We start from the raw sequence: 18,721 nt of genomic DNA on the forward strand, positions 1-18,721 counted from the left end.
AAACGGTATTTGGAAGGCCATATAAAAAGTACCCTCTTTTTTAGATAATAAAAAGTAACATTTTCCCATATTGTTTGGGTTTCATGTGGTGTGTAATGTACAAATGCAGCACCAATGTGTCAAAAAAGAACTAGATGTGTCAAAGCGACACGAATGGCCCCGTCCCAAAAAGTTGAAAAATCTGCAATTTCAATATAAACACATGTGGACACAAACATGATGGTGGTCTAACATCTGAAGGCGTATAGAAAAATAATCCGTATAACTGTGATTTTCAATAATTTTTCAAAGTCCAAAGCCCGTAATTTCAGCAAAAATTAGCGGAGTGGAACGAAACTTAAACTTGACCTGTAACTCATCATGGTTAACTGACATACCATAAATCAGCCCAATATCTGAAGGTGTTTAGAAAAAAAAGTCCGTATAACTGTGATTTTCTACAATTTCTCAAAGTCCAAAGCCCGTAATTTTGGCAAACATTAGTGGAGCGGAACAAAACTTAAACTTGACCGGTAACTCTTCATGGTTAACTCATATACTGAAAATCAGCCCAATATCTGAAGGTGTTTAGAAAAAAGTCCGTATAACGGTGATTTTCAACAATCTCTCAAAGTCCAAAGCCCGTAATTTCGGCAGAAAGTAGTGGAACGGAACGAAAAAACGAAACTTACAATGGTAAAACTATATGGCATCGACAACTTCGTTGCGGGGCCATAAAAATAGGTTGATGAACCACAGCCGGAAATACCAAGAAAGATGACAGACGAAGAAGTTTTGGGAACCTTATTGACTTTTGATAACATATATTTCTGATAGTTTTCCCGACCTATCATCACATACAGAGGCGGATTTAGGGGAGGGGGCAGGAGGCCCGCCCCCCTTTTTTTGGGAAAAAAAATTTGGTTGCTTATATAGGGAATCACTGAAGCGTAACTGGAGCGGCCCCCTCTTAGGCAGTCAGTGTGCCCCCACTTATGAACATTTCTGGATCTGCCACTGACGTATATTTTAGCCTGAAAAAATGTGACCTATTCCAGTGGCACGTCCTATCATCTTGTATATAGGAAGTCTACCCCTTCCCGAGGTAACAGCAAAACCTACGAACTAATCATCAAAATAGTCTAATCTGCATTACTTTTGATAACTTTCCAATATAAATACAGCCAATTTAATGTTCGGTTTATTTGGTATTTGAGAAAAACGTATAGTAGATAGCGAATCTCACACTATCTTCACTAATTACTGTAATAGAAGTCATAAATTACGAAACTGCAATAAATAGTATGCACTCGAACTACACTAAGCTAAGAATATCTCTTGAAAATTGAGAACAATGAATATAATGGTAGATTAAATGCACAAAGAACTGACAAATGAAATCCCATAGGGAAACATTAAATCCTAACAATGAAAATGTTATCTTATCGTGAAATACCAAACAGCATTCATGGTGACAGACACATTCAAGTAGTGGAACTAGCGTCAATCAAACAGACCAGTCCATAAAGTGTGATATCGTTTGTCAATCGAACCGACAACCATTCATATACTAGTACGTAGTTTGAGATCGAGTGTAAAACGAACAGACAACCAGTTCATGCTAGTGTGAGATCTAGTGTCAATCAAACAGACAAGCAGTCAATGTCACGTGAGATCGTGTAGAATGAACAGACAACCAGTCAATATCTTCGTGTATCAACTGAACGAAAACCAGTCTGTATACTTAGAGATCGTGTATCAATCGAACAGACAACCAGTCCATATACTGTGAGATCGTGTATCAACCGTTCAGACAACCAGTCCATATACTGTGAGATCGTGTATCAACTGAACAGACAACCAGTCTACATACTGTGAGATCGTGTATCAACCGTACAGACAACCAGTCCATATACTACGAGATCGTGTGTCCACTGAACGGACAACCAGTCCATATACTGTGAGATCGTGTATCAACTGAACAGACAGCCAGTCAATATACTGTGAGATCGTGTATCAAATGAACAGCTAGACAAACAGTCAATATACTGTGATATCGTGTATCAACTGAACAGACGAGCATTCAATATACTGTGAGATCGTGTATCAACTGAACAGACAACCAGTCCATATACTGTGAGATCGTGTATCAACCGTTCAGACAACCAGTCCATATACTGTGAGATCGTGTTTTAACCAAAAAGACAACCAGTCAATATACTGTGAGATCTTGTGTCAACTGACCAGAACAGCAGTACATATACTGTGAGATCGTGTTCCAACTGAACAGACAACCAGTCAATGTACTGTGAGATCGTGTCAACTAAACAGACAGCCAGTCAATATACTGTGAGATCGTGTGTCAACTGAACAGACAACTAGTCAATATACTGTGAGATCGTGTATCAACCAAACAGACAACCAGTCCATATACTGTGAGATCGTGTGTCAACTGAACAGACAACCAGTCCATATACTGTGAGATCGTGTATCAACCGAACAGAAAAGCAGTACATATACTTTGAGATCATGTGTCAACTGAACAGAAAAGCAGTCCATATACTTTTAGATCGTGTGTCAACTGAATAGATCACCAGTCAAGATACGGTGAGATCGTGTGTCAACTGAACAAAAAAAACAGTCAATATACTGTGAGATCGTGAACCAACTGTCCAGACAACCAGTCAATATACTGTGAGATCGTGTATCAACCGTTTAAAGAACCAGTCAATAAACTGCAAGATCGTGTGTCAACTGAACAGACAACCAGTCAATATACGGTGAGATCGTGTATCAAATGAACAGATAAACAGTCAATATACTGTGAGATCTTGTGTCAACTGAACGGACAACCAGTCAATATACTGCGAGATCGTGTATCAACCGAACAGACAACCAGTCAATATACTGTGAGATCTTGTATCAAATTAACGGACAACCAGTCAATATACTGTGATATGTTGTGTCAACTGAACAGACAACCAGTCAATATACTGTGAGATCGTGTGTTAACTGAACTGACAACCAGTCTATATACTGTGAGATAGTGTGTCAACTGAACAGACAACCAGTCAAAATACTATGAGATCGTGTATCAAATGAACAGACAAACAGTCAATATACTGTAAGATCGTGTATCAACCGAAAAGACAACCAGTCCATATACTGTGAGATCGTGTGTCAACTGAACGGACAACCAGTCCACATGCTGTGAGATCGTGTATCAACTGAACAGACAACCAGTCAATATACTGTAAGATCGTATATCAACTGAACAGACAACCAGTCAATAAACTGTGAGATCGTGTATCAAATGAACAGCTAGACAAACAGTCAATATACTGCGAGTTCTTGTGTCTACTGAACAGACAACCAGTCATTATACTGCGAGATCGTGTATCACATGAGCAGACAAACAGTCCATATACTGTGAGATCGTGTATCAACTGAACAGACAACCAGTCAATATACTGTGAGATCGTGTGACAACTGAACAAAAAAACAGTCAATGTACTGTGAGATCGTGTATTAACCGAAAAGACAACCAGTAAAAATACTGTGAGATCTTGTGTCAACTGATCAGAAAAGCAGTCCATATACTTTGAGATCGTGTGTCAACTGAACAGACCACCAGTCAAGATACTGTGAGATCGTGTGTTAACTGAACAAAAAAAAAAGTCAATATACTGTGAGATTCCATGTCTTTTTCTACTTTCATCAATGAGAACAAATGGATTTTGACAGCAATAGCACGTTCATTCTATAGTAATTGGTTTTGTGTTGGTTCGTCACATGGTTACTAGTACAAGTAAGTCAATATGAATTAATATAATTGATGCAGGAACAGTGACACGATTTAAGTGCTGTGATGACTTCCCACAAATCATCCATATAATAAGGTTCGTCAACCTCAGTTCTCCAGAACAACAGTTATGCCTAGGACATGAACCAGAAATGGTATATCTATCATGGGGTGAACTATCAGTAGAGGTCACAGTGACCTGATTGGCCTTCCCTTGATGCATGCACATACCAAGTTTGATCAACCAAAGTTTTATAGTACAACACATATGTGGAGCAGGATCTGCTTACCCTTTTGCGCACCTGAGATTACCCCAGTTTTTGTTGGGGTTCGTGTTGCTTAGTCTTTAGTTTTCTATGTTGTGTCTTGTGTACTATTATTTGTCTGTTAGTCTTTTTCCCTTTTAGCCATGGCATTATCAGTTTGTTTTCGATCTATGAGTTTGAATGCCCCAATTCCTGTGAACATGAATCAGACAAGGTTTTACTATCATAGGGATAAAAGGGAGAAACCAGTCACAGTTACCCGATTTTTTTTATTTGGCAAACTGCCATCACATGATGAATCAACATTCCAAATTTAGTTGACCTAAGTTCTATTGCACAACAGACTAGGTTTTACTATCTTTATGGTAAAAGGTCAAAGTTAACAGGGACCTGATTTTGATATGGACACACCACCTTCCCCTTATGCATCTACATACCAGTTCTGGTCAACCTAAATTCTATGTTACAACAGTACTGCCCCTTAAATGAATCCACCAAGGTTTAACAACCATAGAGGTCAAAGTGAAGGTAAAAGGGACCTAATTTTAGTATGTGCCACACCCTAGCCTAAGTTCTACAATATGAAAGTGATGCTGAGACAAGAATTGAGAATGAAAGACAGATAGACTGACAAGACAAGGTGATTTACCCCTGAAACTTTGTTTGCAGAGAGTGGTTAAAGGTTGCTTTCGTGCAACATGTTTTGCCATTTTCTTATTTCACGTGCAACTGTGAAAAAAGTTTGTTATTCACCGTGTTTTGTGAAATAAGTAAAAAGATCAATGTGCACAAATCTTTTAATTGTTCTTTCAATGTGAAATGAAATTCTTCCATGCAAATAGATATACCCCACTTTTAACACCCCCTCTTTGTAGGGGTACAAGAAGTTTAAAAACTGGTTTACTTTTTTTTTAAAGTTTAAAAAGGGAGAAGGTTTGGTACCATTAAAACGTTTAATTCCATTGCAAATGTTTGCACCTGTCCTAAGTCAGGAATCTGATGTACAGTAGTTGTCGTTAGTTTATGTAATTTATTCGTGTTTCTCGTTTTTTTATATAGATTAGACCGTTGGTTTTCCCGTTTAAAAGGTTTTACACTAGTAATTGTGGGGCCCTTTGTAGCTTGTTGTTCGGTGTGAGCCAAGGCTCTGTGTTGAAGGCCGTACATTGATCTATAATGGTTTACATTTTTTAAATTGTTATTTGGATGGAGAGTTGTCTCATTGGCACTCACACCACATCTTCCTATATCTATTAACATAGAATTTGGCAATAAGAAAGACATCAGCTGTTTATAACATTTAATAACAAGATTTGTCAGCTTACAAAATCATATCACAAATCATTACTGTGTCAATCATAACTCTACTTTCACTTTCACTTTCATTGTTATTGTTTTCAATCAAAGAAGACTGTGCCAGAAAAAAAATGAAAATGTGTAGAATTTTTACCCTTTAGTCTTTTAAAAATTACTGTAAGCTTTGCTTTTTAAAAAAACATAATGGAACCTATAGGAAGCAAACAAACGTTTTTTAATGTCATTCTGAGTAGATATCAAAATATAAATATAATTTCAATACTATAGATGCACTTATAAAAACAGCAGGTGCTTGTCTTTGTAGAATATATAAAACACATAAAATAAAGTCAATGAAAACATTTATGTATATGTATATGTAGCACTTGAATTTAACAAACAAACAAAAACATGGAAAAGGAATGTTTGTAAGTGGATATATGTTATTTACAATTAGGGTTTAATCCAAAATTAAGCAATTAATCTTTATTATAAATATATTTGCATCTGTAATTCATATTAAAGGCTTTTTTTATACGAAGGTGTAAAATTATGCTGTTAAAATTGTGCATAAAAAATTAGGTGGTCATTTTTTTTTAAATATTATAATTGAAAGAGTTTTACATCAATGAAATTGAACCCGATGACACACATAAGCAAAACACATCTAGACATGCTTGAGGTAAACAGTCTTTGACAAAGAAGGTGTTCATAAAAGCCCCTTTTTGCCTTATCATATATTTTCTTTCACATTCAATCTTTAACAATTTGCATTTCATAGGTAAAAGAAGTATAGTATTATGTTTTAGGAATATTTAAGAGTTAATAAAACTTTTCAGAGACAAATCCGGAACCACATGAAGTTTTAATAGACCAAAAGCTTAACTTTTTTTTTTTAAATTTTACCCAAAAAATTGTTGCAAATTTCGAATACTTCAAATATATGTACTCTTTTAATGCTATTTGAGCAAAAGATTACATACATAAAAGAATCTCTTTTCACTGCAATAACAGGATTTTTTTCATTCTCGATTCCCCTACTTTTTTTTTTTTTATTGAATTTTGATTTTCTTCCAAATTTGTCCCCATTTGCTTTTTATTTTTTTCTTGAAATTTCAAGTGAACTACTGTTCTACTGCATTATGATTAGAAATATAATATTCAAACTTTGGTACATTCTATGTTTTAGGTCTTGCTATAATATTACAGTCATTGCAATGAAAACTTGAGATACATGTAATGTTTTGTTGGGAATTCCAATTTAAACCAAGGAGTATCAGTCTCTGAAGGTGTTTTTTTTTAATCATTTATTTTAAAGAATTACTTTGGATTTTTGTTCATCCACACATACATTTTCTACCTTTACTATAAAAAAAAAACAACCCTTTAACTGACATTAAAAGCATTTAGTTATTTTTCAATCATTTTATCACGAATCTATTTTGTATACAAGTGAGTTTTCAGTTTTTACCGTTATTCGTTAAGTTTGAGCATACAAAACATGTAAACAACAGTTTGTTTCAGTTTTAAACAATTTCTAGGAGCTATCATTTTTAAGTGATTCAAGCCCCATGAAGATGTCCCATAATCTTCTAAAGTTCTTTGAAATAAAATAAAATGTTTATCATGATCAAACTATGTTTAAGCAACTGGTGAAATTTTATGAAAATATACAGAATATTTTCCTTCAATGCTATTTGGATATTTTTTCAAACAAAAATATGACAAACTGTGTATTTGGTGTACCCTAAACAAATAGTATTCCAGAAACTATTGGGAGGTCAAGTGGAGCTGAAAATAAATAAGTGATGAGGGGTGGTTTTCAAGAAATCTATTAATCATTTTACAGAAGTTTAAAGCAAAAATAACGTTTTTGAAATTCTGAATGAGGCCCAACAAACCAACATACTTTAAATTATGGAATGGTCTTGAAGAAGTAAACCTAGGTCAAGGGAAAGAACTATTAAAATCATGTGTATGTTTGTGTCAACCATTTTCATAAATATATTCTAAGCTTCTAGGTTACATTGATTATTCTTCAAACTGTTTCAGGTAAATGCTTAAAATACATTGATGAAACTTGACTTTTACAAACTGATTTAAAGAGTTATATCCTTGGACAAGGTATACCCCCTTATGTGAAAATTTCAAAACACCATCATATGATATCAAAATTATTTAAAATCAAAAATCTATAAAACATTCTCACAGAAAATAATGACTGGCTAACCACCTCTTTTTGTAAGCATGACATTCATTAAATTAAAAGCCTACATTGAGGCATCAACAATGATTTAATTAATTATAAGTTTGAGCTACGTAATCCAATCCTTTTAAAGTCCACAGATCCATTACATGGAATCAAAAAAACCAAGGGAAATACAAAATTCAAATTTGCCCTTGTTAACAAAAGTAGACATAAAATTCAAAAAAATAATTCTCAATTTTTTTTTATATAACTTAAAAAGACTAGATGTGATATACAGTAATGTATACTATATCTATGGGTTCAGAATCCATAAATTAAAGCTGTTTTAACAGAAATCTGCAGACTTTAATAGTTAATTAGTACAAGTAGAAACAAGAGTTATCCCCACTGTCCTATTCTCATTGAAATCAATTTATGAAAAAACAAAACTTGGTGGAATACAAACATATTTTAGAAAAGTAATTAAATAAATTATTTTTACATAAAAATAAATAAATAATATACAAATTGAAAAAAATTAATTGATAGCTGAACCCAAAAGATAAGTACAAGTTACTGAATATCTGTACAAGAAAAATTGAAACTGAAAGTTATCTTTCTTGCTTTCACAGTGTGACTTTTTCATCTTTTAGTACCAATGTTTCTGATTTGTCAGTTGGAAGCAGCAGCAGCCAATGGTCTTTCATCTATCATTCCATTAAATGGCAGTTTTTGAAGAAAACTGAAGCACTTAAAACAGACCCTTTCCTCTCCCGCTAAGTTCTGATGAGGGATAGGCGTGTAGTTATTACTACATTCATGACAGAAAATATTTCCACAATTCCTGAAACAAATTAAAAAGGAAATTAAAAAACATGTCTTACTACATATCTTGTAATAATTTGTGTAGTGTAGTCTCTATATAATACAAGACTTATAAAGGATCAAATATACAGCAATATACAAGAAAATGTAAATTTCATACTGTTTGTCATATTTTTTTTACTCTTTACCACTCAACTACCCCAAATTAACATAAAGTGTCTAATCTAACCTCTACATTATTACATCTAAAACACGACAACCATATTTGATTTTTTTAGATATTGCTTCTTTATACTGATTGTGTTAGTATCACAAGAAAAAAGCAATACTAACTATTACAAAGTGGAAAGGGATTAATATAAGTTGCAAAACTTGTTTCCCAATCCACTATAAATAAATATGTTTAAACTAATACTAATTATTAAAACTTCAGACAGTATAGCTAAGAAATAAGACATTTATTTTTAAATAATTCTAATTATTGCTATACCAATGCACCATAAAAGCATGGCAAAAATATTTGAATTTAATGGAATTTTAAGCTGCCAATGTATATATCAAATAAGGCACTGAAACACCTAATCTAAAAAGGTTTTATTTGTGGAAGGGGAGATAATTTGGATATTCTAGCATAGAATTCAAGAATACCTTAAGCTATTAAAAGCTAATGTGACATCACTCTTTCTTACTTACATTTATTATGCAGTGTTTATGAGTCTGTATAATATAATATACTTTGTATTTGCATCATTTTTTTTAATCCTTTTTAATATCAGCTGCTTTATTATGTCTCTATTTCATATGGACAAAATTAACAGCCAATGATAAGAACAATTTTTTTTTATCATGATTATTAATTTTTTAATAAATATACAAACAACTATCTTAAATTTTATTTTCATATTATTTTTAAAATATTTGATTATACTTCAATGATTTTCTAATAAATTCAAGTACAAGGACAATAACTCTGCACAAAATCATTAGACCAATAAATAAATTAATAAATGTATTTACGGTTTTGGTATTCAGCTGAAATTGGTCTCTCAATGACCTTAAGATATTTTTGTGATAGGATTGTGTGGGAACTTGTGTCTGATTTTAAGAAATAATTACTTTAAAACAAATTTCCATACAAGTGTAAATATGTCAGTTTTAAACCATGTGTGTTTTAATGGAAGATCCCTCAACAGTAAATCTTACAATACCTATTTAATAATATCAATCTTTAAATTATATAAAAGAACAGAGTTCCAATGTCCACCGTGTTGGACCTATTTAATATTTACAAAGGACATAACTCTTTTAAAAAAAGTTGATCGTCCATCATTATGTAACTTGTCCGAGATATTGCTGATATCAACCTACAGTATAAGTTTTATAAAAATATACCAAGAATTGTACCCTTGAGACCACTATTAACAAGACCGGATAGACAAACTGAAACACGGACGGACAGAAAGATGCCAGGTATTTTCATGTCATTTGCAACCTGTTATGCAGGGGACAAAAATGCCAATGTATACCTGCAATGATGTTTCCTCTTCACGAGATTAAACCCACTATTACATCCCGCACAATGTGTAGCCACATAGTCAGGAACCCACTTAACAATCTTAGCATCGGATTCGTCCAGCTGTTCCCAGCTAACGTCTGATGCATTACTACACCCTCCTAAGGAATTCATCTCTCCATTGGAATCAGGTGACATCAACTACAATTCAATATAAATCATTGGCATAGGTAAAAATAGTACAAGATGCAAATATAATGTGAACATAAATTCACTCTAAAATATAACGAGCATGTTAGCATTGATTTTGTTTTGATATTTGCAATAGAAATAATAGTGAGAACCCATAATCGTAATAATGGTATTTTTTGGTATCAGACAACAGGAAGTAGGTGTCTGACAGATTCAAAGAAAGTTCTCCCACATTATATGCCAAGCTTATTACCAAATATAAAGTCATTTTTATTTTTTATTTTTTTTTTATTTTTTAGAAAAGTGTGAGGCAAATATTATGTTGTAAATGTGACCAGTCAAATTCTAACTCATTCATGTTATAGTTTCATAATTTCAATGATGTATTTTATCTCTGAATTTAAAATACAGGAAGCTTAAATTAAAATCTTGGGTTTGGCCTGTTCTAGTTTTGATCTTTTAGTTTTTTGTGCTATCCAACTCTTTGTATTCTAAGCTTTCAAACTTTTGGTCATGAGCATACATAGTCCTTGATAAAGCCCTCTCTACCAAAAAAGAAAACATTAAAATCATAATAATACTCTCCCTGCTTCATACCAGCCTTAACTTACATGACATTTATACTCACCAAGTCATCTCTTAAGTTATCTAACAAACATCTGCCTGCCCCATTACATGCTGAGGCATGGTGTATCAATGCTGCTCTTGTCTCCTCTAGCTGTGATTTCAGAAGCTGAATCTGTCTTTCGTAGTCAGACTTCACCTGTAACATTCGTTGCTGTACAGGTTCATTGAAGATTGTCAATCCATCAACGTCAAGATAGCGACTGATACCATTTAACTGTCTATGGATGTGTGATTCTGTTGTTGACTAAAAATAAAACATTCAAATAATACTTAATTAGCATAAATTCAGATATTCAGTGGTAAATGGGTCAAATTAGTTTTATATCACAACTCTAGAGAATTATATAACGTAAAAACATTGCTTATATGTATATCATGTATATGTTGGTGTACCATTGCTTACGTGTAGTATAGCTGAACTTTTTTTATTTTGATTATAGAACAATTGACAAAAATATGAGATTGATTTAAATATTGCAATGTCAGAAAACTGAGAAAATGGTGCATCGAAATAGTGTTACCAACATGAACATAATTTAAAATATAAAATTTGTTTTTATTATTCTGTCAAGATTTCGGTTCTCAAAATGTTTTTTTCCCTGGTGGTTCTTGAAAGAAAACATGCTGGTCCTCACTTTTAATTGTTTTGCAAAATACAGTCGACTCTCGTTGTCTCGAAGTCAGCCGGACCAGAGAAATATTCCGAGATACACGTAGTTCGACTCAAACGATAACCGAAAGTTTGACAGAACAAGGGACACAACTCTTGCTTAGCTTGGTAAAGCTAAAATAAATCCGGATGAATATGGGAAGGGGATCGATATTCTGGTATCAGATCGATGTATTTGTATGTCATGGTCTTTCATCATTATAATAACATTATTTTTACTTATTCAATTGTTTCAGTTACAATTTTTTTCTATGGCGTTTATCCGAGAGAGTAATTTCCAATCGATAGTTTCGTTATTCAGGTCGGTTTATTGTTGACAAAATTGTTTATTCTCGGATACAAGAGACTTTAGAAAATTTATATTCCTCTTCATTTTGTTTTATCTCACTCTTTCTTTTCAAAAGAAAATACAACAAGATTAAAGACGCCGATTGAGTAGTTTTTAGGTGATCATCAACGGAAGTCATCCTTACTTTATACACACCCAAGCTCATTAGTGTAAATCACATTTAATTGTTTTCTAAACATTTTAAATACTTTTTCATGAACATTAACAATGTATCACTAATTATTAATAAAAATTCTATAAAAGATAATCTTAGGTAAACACTCGTGGAAATAGCATGTCATAAATCAATACAGTGGTCAGTGACTGGAAATTTAATTACACGTGTATTGTCAGATTAACTCTTCAATCCATTTAAATGCTGGAGGTTATGTTTTGACATATCTGTATTTGTTCGAGATAAATAATGAATTTTGAATGCTTTTGTTAACCTTGGGATCGTTAATTTAGTTCGACTCAACCGAAATTTCGACTCATCCAATTTCGACTCATCAGGAGTTGAATTACGTACATTCATACATGTCAGTGGTCTCGCTAGCCCAAAATAGAAGGGCGCCGCGCCCTGGGTGCCCTCAGCCGCGCCCTGGGTGCCTTCATCCGCGCCCTTCTGCCCTGACGTCTTTTTCCAAAATTCTCTTGTGCCGTTTTGGTAAAATTGCCTTTTGTTTCATCGATTTCTGATCTCCAAGTTAATTACATATATGACACCTGTGTGATTGCCCCCAGGTTAATCATGTCATTACAATCAATTACAATGATAAAGACTTCAAAGGTGTTAATATCTAGGTAATTTAATTAGGACAATGTATCTTTTTGTCATACATTTGATGAATGTGTCAGCGAGTGTGTTTAGCTTGGGTCGGTATTTTCGATTTCCAAGTCACAATGGAAGAGTGTATAAATGAAGACTTTCATGACTTTAGAATTGAATTTAAGTAATCAAAATAAAACTATGCCTTCACAGAAATGCCTTCCATCTCAACTTGTTAGCGACAAGCACAGTTTTTAATTAACGGAAACGTGTTGGAAATTAATTTTGGAGTTACTTCCCCTGTTTTAGCTTATTACAAATTTGTGCTCTAAAAATATTATCTAGTACCAAAAAAAGGAATAAAGAATCAATTGAATATATAATAACATAATAATGTTACCTTAAGGATATTAACTGTCTTTGAACATATTAAAAAAAAATATATTGCAATTTCTGTTTGATAATTATACTTTTAGCAATCCATGTTCTAAACATTGATAAATTAGTAATACACACTAACTTAGAGACATAAATTATTTAAATTACCACATGGTAAAAATATAAATTATTTAATGCCCAAAAAGGCGCAAGCCAGGGCTGACCGTGCAAGGGCTGTATAGCCAGTCAAGGTCGTTAAAAACTTCCATTTGTTGTCTTAGAGACATTATGTATAACAAGTGAAACTGCGAGCTACTGCTCACTGATGATACCCCCGCCGCAAGTGGATAATATTAATAGTGTAAAAATATGGAAGTGTTCGGTAAACAGGAAGTTGTCGAGTGATGAATCTGAAAACACATCACACGGTATACCTGACTTATATAAATCCTGAAACCAAATTTCAGAAATCATTGTATTGTAGTTCCTGAGAAAAATGTGACGAAAATTTTCAACTTGGCTATCATGTGTAAAATCATACAAGTGTTCGGTAAACAGGAAGTTGTTGAGTGATGAATCTGAAAACGCATCACACGGTATAGCTGACTTATATAAATCCTGAAACCAAATTTCAGAAATCATTGTATTGTAGTTCCTGAGAAAAATGTGACGAAAATTTTCAACTTGGCTATCATGTGTAAAATCATACAAGTGTTCGGTAAACAGGAAGTTGTCGAGTGATGAATCTGAAAACGCATCACACGGTATAGCTGACTTATATAAATCCTGAAACCAAATTTCAGAAATCCTTGTATTGTAGTTCCTGAGAAAAATGTGACGAAAATTTTCAACTTGGTTATCATGTGTAAAATCAGACAAGTGTTCGGTAAACAGGAAGTTGTCAAGTGATGAATATGAAAACGCATCACACGGTATGGCTGACATATATAAATGTTGATACCAAATTACAGAAAGGGTGGATGTGTAGTTCCTGAGAAAAATGTGACGAAAGTTTCATGGGACGGACTGACTGACGGACTGACGGACTGACGGACTGTGTTAATAGTGTAAAAATATGGAAGTGTTCGGTAAACAGGAAGTTGTCGAGTGATGAATCTGAAAACACATCACACGGTATACCTGACTTATATAAATCCTGAAACCAAATTTCAGAAATCATTGTATTGTAGTTCCTGAGAAAAATGTGACGAAAATTTTCAACTTGGCTATCATGTGTAAAATCATACAAGTGTTCGGTAAACAGGAAGTTGTTGAGTGATGAATCTGAAAACGCATCACACGGTATAGCTGACTTATATAAATCCTGAAACCAAATTTCAGAAATCATTGTATTGTAGTTCCTGAGAAAAATGTGACGAAAATTTTCAACTTGGCTATCATGTGTAAAATCATACAAGTGTTCGGTAAACAGGAAGTTGTCGAGTGATGAATCTGAAAACGCATCACACGGTATAGCTGACTTATATAAATCCTGAAACCAAATTTCAGAAATCCTTGTATTGTAGTTCCTGAGAAAAATGTGACGAAAATTTTCAACTTGGTTATCATGTGTAAAATCAGACAAGTGTTCGGTAAACAGGAAGTTGTCAAGTGATGAATATGAAAACGCATCACACGGTATGGCTGACATATATAAATGTTGATACCAAATTACAGAAAGGGTGGATGTGTAGTTCCTGAGAAAAATGTGACGAAAGTTTCATGGGACGGACTGACTGACGGACTGACGGACTGACGGACTGACGGACTGATGGACGGACGGACGGACGGACTGACAGACAGAGGTAAAACAGTATACCCCCCCTTTTTTAAAGCGGGGGTATAAAAAGCTGAAATTGTTAATACATTTGCATATAGATAAAAAAAAATATTCTTTGACAATGGGTAGAGTGAAATTAAGCTATAAAAACATAATATGTTGATGAAGATGTACTATATAATTCATAACTACACAAACAATGAAATAAAGACTATAGTTAAAATGCATCTTTATTTAAAAAAAACCAACATATACAGTAAAAACAAAAGAGATTTGTTAACTCGTGATACACACAGAAACGTAGACCAAAAAATTAGCAGTGCCTTTTCTTATCATAAAAAGTGCCCTGCCCTCCACTGGCACCCTGCCCCTTTTGATTTCTAGCTAGAGCACTGCATGTTATATGGAACAAAACTCGGGACCACGTGAAAACTTCGACTCATCCGAAATTTCGAGTCAACCGAGTTCGAGACAACAAGAGTTAACTGTAACTACATTTTATTGGTCTAGATCTGTTTTGGTGGTCGAATTCTATCAACCGACACTTTTCTAGAACTCAGTGATATTTGCAATATTAAACATAGGCTGTTCAAGAACTAAATTTTGCATAAGTGGCATGTAAGGCACTTTTAAGAGACCCCAAACGGCCATTACAGAAAATTTCATTACACTTCAATTTGTACAAAATTTTAACGATAATGCAACCACACAGTACAATTAACTAATTTAAGAGCCCAATCCCATCCATTGTGATCGATTTTGCCATTTTTAAAATAGTCTTAATACTACACATATTAAATATCTCAGATTTACAAAAAAAACTATCTCCCATAATAACTAGAAGCTCACACAAGTATTTTACCTTACTATCAGCTCCAGGTGTAGGCGGACATGTAGAATTAGGAGTTCTTGAACTAGCTGGAGTAGGATATAATCTGTTCGGAGACAACGACCCGTTTGTTAATTGTTTAACACAGCCATTGGTTTTATACGACAACTTCAGAGCATTTGATTGGTGCAGTAAACACGTCAGATTACGCAGATTGTCTCCATCAGAAGTCGAACCTGATAATTCAATACTGGAATTACTTATTTCACTTGTACTGGTGCTGATCGTAGAACTGCTTTCTAAAGATTTTAATTTGTCTATCGCTGTTTTGGCAGGGATTAAGTTTTCTACACTCCTCGACACTATTTTAAGTCGTCCATTAATTTTTGACAAATCGTTTTCATCAACTAAAGTATCTGTTGAGCTTTCAATTCCATTTTTATCACATAATGTTTTTTCACTATTTGTTTTGCCTAATGTCTTAACTGGACTCCCGCCACTTTCGTTGTCTGAATCGGAAGTATTCCCATTCATATGTCCATTCTGAACACTGTTTTTACCTAGTTTATCATCACAGTCAGGAGTCAATTCAGAATGTCCATTCACTAAAATCTGATTATCTAAATTATCACTTTTATTAAGGTCATTACTATTCCCGTTTTGGACCACTCCATTTCCCATTAAAGGTCCATGTCCATTTTCTAGTGGAATACTTTTTGGTATTTTGGAATCGTTGACGTCCCGCCTGTCAACAATGTCTTTGAAGTCTGACAGGACGTGATGACTTGTGTCTTTGGTCTGATGAACAGCCTGATCAAAGTTTTCTAGCGCAATGCTAGGATCACTTTTGCGTCGACTTGGACTTGGAACTGGAGCCTCCTGATTGGCCAAAAGATTTTCACATGACCTAGTTTTATGTAAATTACAAGTCATACAAGAAGGCTCTTGTTCCTGTTTGTCTGCAGATAAATCTTCAGAACTTGTCCTTGATAAATTATTTGATAGATATACTGATGCCCAAAGCTGTAGACTTCTCACATTGTATGATGGATACAACACCTGAAAAGAAAACACAAATTATCATTGTTTTTATGGGTTGCAGCAATTTTTAAGGGACACATCATTATAATTCAGTCCTTTTCGAGTTTGTATCTTGTATTTGGTTCTTTTTTAAACTTTGTTACTCAATCACATTGAATAGAATTAAATTTACAACATATGTTAAAGCAAGGCAAAACTGAAGTGGTAGGCCACTTACTAAGGAGTCTGGTGTTGGTTGTTGGTATATATGATCTGTTGTACTGTTTTTCATTTTATTTATCTGGGTTTTCTTTTTCAAATGGTTTGTAACTGCTGCCAGTCCATTCATTTTGTAGTATTGGAATTACTCTTAAACAATTTGATTGGCCATGCACTGAGACGTTGTAAAGTAACTAATGAGAAAGAAGTGGAGTTCACTGATGGAAACATTGAACCGTTACAACTAAATTAATCTTTAAATCTTTAAAATTGTGTTGTATTATTGACTTACTGTCTTACTAACATTAACTCCAGATGTCCTTTCATTTGTATTTTCATATTTTGATAGAGATTTGAGGAGAAGGACAAAAAAGAATATAGGTAAATGAAATTTGAAAATTGATAATTTTAGTAATAGAGAAGTGATAATGGAGATGGTGTTTTTTTTTAATGATATAACTGTATTTCTTGGTTGTTGTTCTAGTGATGGGCAGTATAGATGATTTGTAAATTTATTATCTTTGTTGTTGAGTAGCGACCATACAGAAGCTGTTCTTACTTGTTGTTCTAGTGATGGGCAGTATAGATGATTTGTAAATTTATTATCTTTGTTGTTGAGTAGGGACCATACAGAAGTTGTTCTTACCTGTTGTTCTAGTGATGGGCAGTATAGATGATTTGTAAATTTATTATTTTTGTTGTTGAGTAGCGACCATACAGAAGCTGTTCTAAGGTTGAGCTGGTTTGACTCTCTTTCCCGTGTGTTGTTACAGAGGAATGTACCAAACAAATGAGAATAGGTATGCTGCATCAACTTCACCTGTAAAAGTAATATATTGTTAATGATACAATGATTGATATTTAAGTAATTGAAGAATATGTCCATGAGAAACAAATGTTCATGTTTGAAAATATATACAGCAAATTCTGCATTTTTTCAATTTACAAAGGGACATAACTCAAGTCACCAAAATTCAAAGGGTAAACCAGTAAATTCTCTTTTTTATATAGATTTGAACCTTGGTTTTCCTGGTTGATTGTTTTACACTAATCAATTTTGGGGCCCTATATAGCTTGCTGTTTGGTGTGAGTCATTTCTGTGTTGGAACCCATACTTTTTCCTGTAACGATTTACTTTTACAAATTGTGACTTGGATGGACAGTTGTCTCATTGGCACTCATACCAGATCTTCTTATGTCTATTAACTCTTTTTTTGGTGGGGTACAAAACAAAAACTTAAATCATGCATTTTTTATCTATAATCTTACCAGATATGCTTCATTGAACTGGAATGCACAAGGGAACTGATGATACAGTTGATAAACACAGTCTAACCATTGTAGAAACACAGGACATCTTTCATTTAAATCTTCTGTATTGATACCGTTACCACATCTATCACCAAACTTATGTCCATAATCTAACCATTCTCTCTCTACTAATACTTGAAATCCCTAAAACAATACAATAATTTCATTTTATAATTTAATTCATTATGACAATGTACACACCATATTTTTGAAAATATGGGAATATTTTTTCATTTTCAAATTTTTTAATAATAACTTGTGAATGGAAATAACTAGTATTTTAAACTTTGGGTGCAGTTGTATTTTAGCTTTTATTACACTTTTTTTTCTGTTTTTTTTTCACTTAAAATTAAGTGGGAAATGTGTCCATGACTAAAGGTGATGCCACCTCTTGCATAACATATAAAGTAATAAAGGGACATAACTGAGGAACGGTAATAGTGACGCTCCCCAAATTTGTACTTTATCTGAGTTTTGCGGTTATAAGTTCTATGTATAACCTTCATAACATTTGGTTGAGGAAGACTTATGTTAGTGAACGGAACATTTGTAAAGGGACATGACTCTAGATGGGTTAAAGTGATGTCACCAAAATTCAAACTTGATCTGGATTTAGTGGTAATGAGCAAAGTTTTATAACATTAGGTTGAGGCAAACTAGAGTTAGAGAACAGAAACCAACTAAGTGACGTTCAAGTGTATGGACGGACAAGGGCAAAACTTAATGCCC

At 33.6% G+C, this 18,721-nt stretch overlaps 1 protein-coding gene across 3 annotated transcripts in view; it reads right to left on the reverse strand.

Moving 5' to 3' along the window:
* Positions 1 to 5,334: 5,334 nt before the first annotated feature.
* The window catches only part of LOC143076496 (phosphatidylinositol-3,5-bisphosphate 3-phosphatase MTMR3-like), a 40,069-nt gene continuing 26,682 nt past the window's right edge, over positions 5,335 to 18,721 (reverse strand). For all 3 annotated transcript variants that reach the window (XM_076252309.1, XM_076252306.1, XM_076252307.1), the window contains exons 11-16: positions 17,951 to 18,136; positions 17,328 to 17,501; positions 15,476 to 16,501; positions 10,690 to 10,932; positions 9,883 to 10,070; positions 5,335 to 8,375 (exon numbers count right to left, since the gene is read on the reverse strand). In XM_076252309.1, the coding sequence (XP_076108424.1) occupies positions 8,204 to 8,375; positions 9,883 to 10,070; positions 10,690 to 10,932; positions 15,476 to 16,501; positions 17,328 to 17,501; positions 17,951 to 18,136 (1,989 nt within the window). In that variant the 3' untranslated portion in view covers positions 5,335 to 8,203. The remainder of the gene's footprint in view (positions 8,376 to 9,882; positions 10,071 to 10,689; positions 10,933 to 15,475; positions 16,502 to 17,327; positions 17,502 to 17,950; positions 18,137 to 18,721) is intronic.

The sequence above is a fragment of the Mytilus galloprovincialis genome, chromosome 5 (assembly GCF_965363235.1).
Source record: "Mytilus galloprovincialis chromosome 5, xbMytGall1.hap1.1, whole genome shotgun sequence".
NCBI lineage: Eukaryota > Metazoa > Mollusca > Bivalvia > Mytilida > Mytilidae > Mytilus > Mytilus galloprovincialis.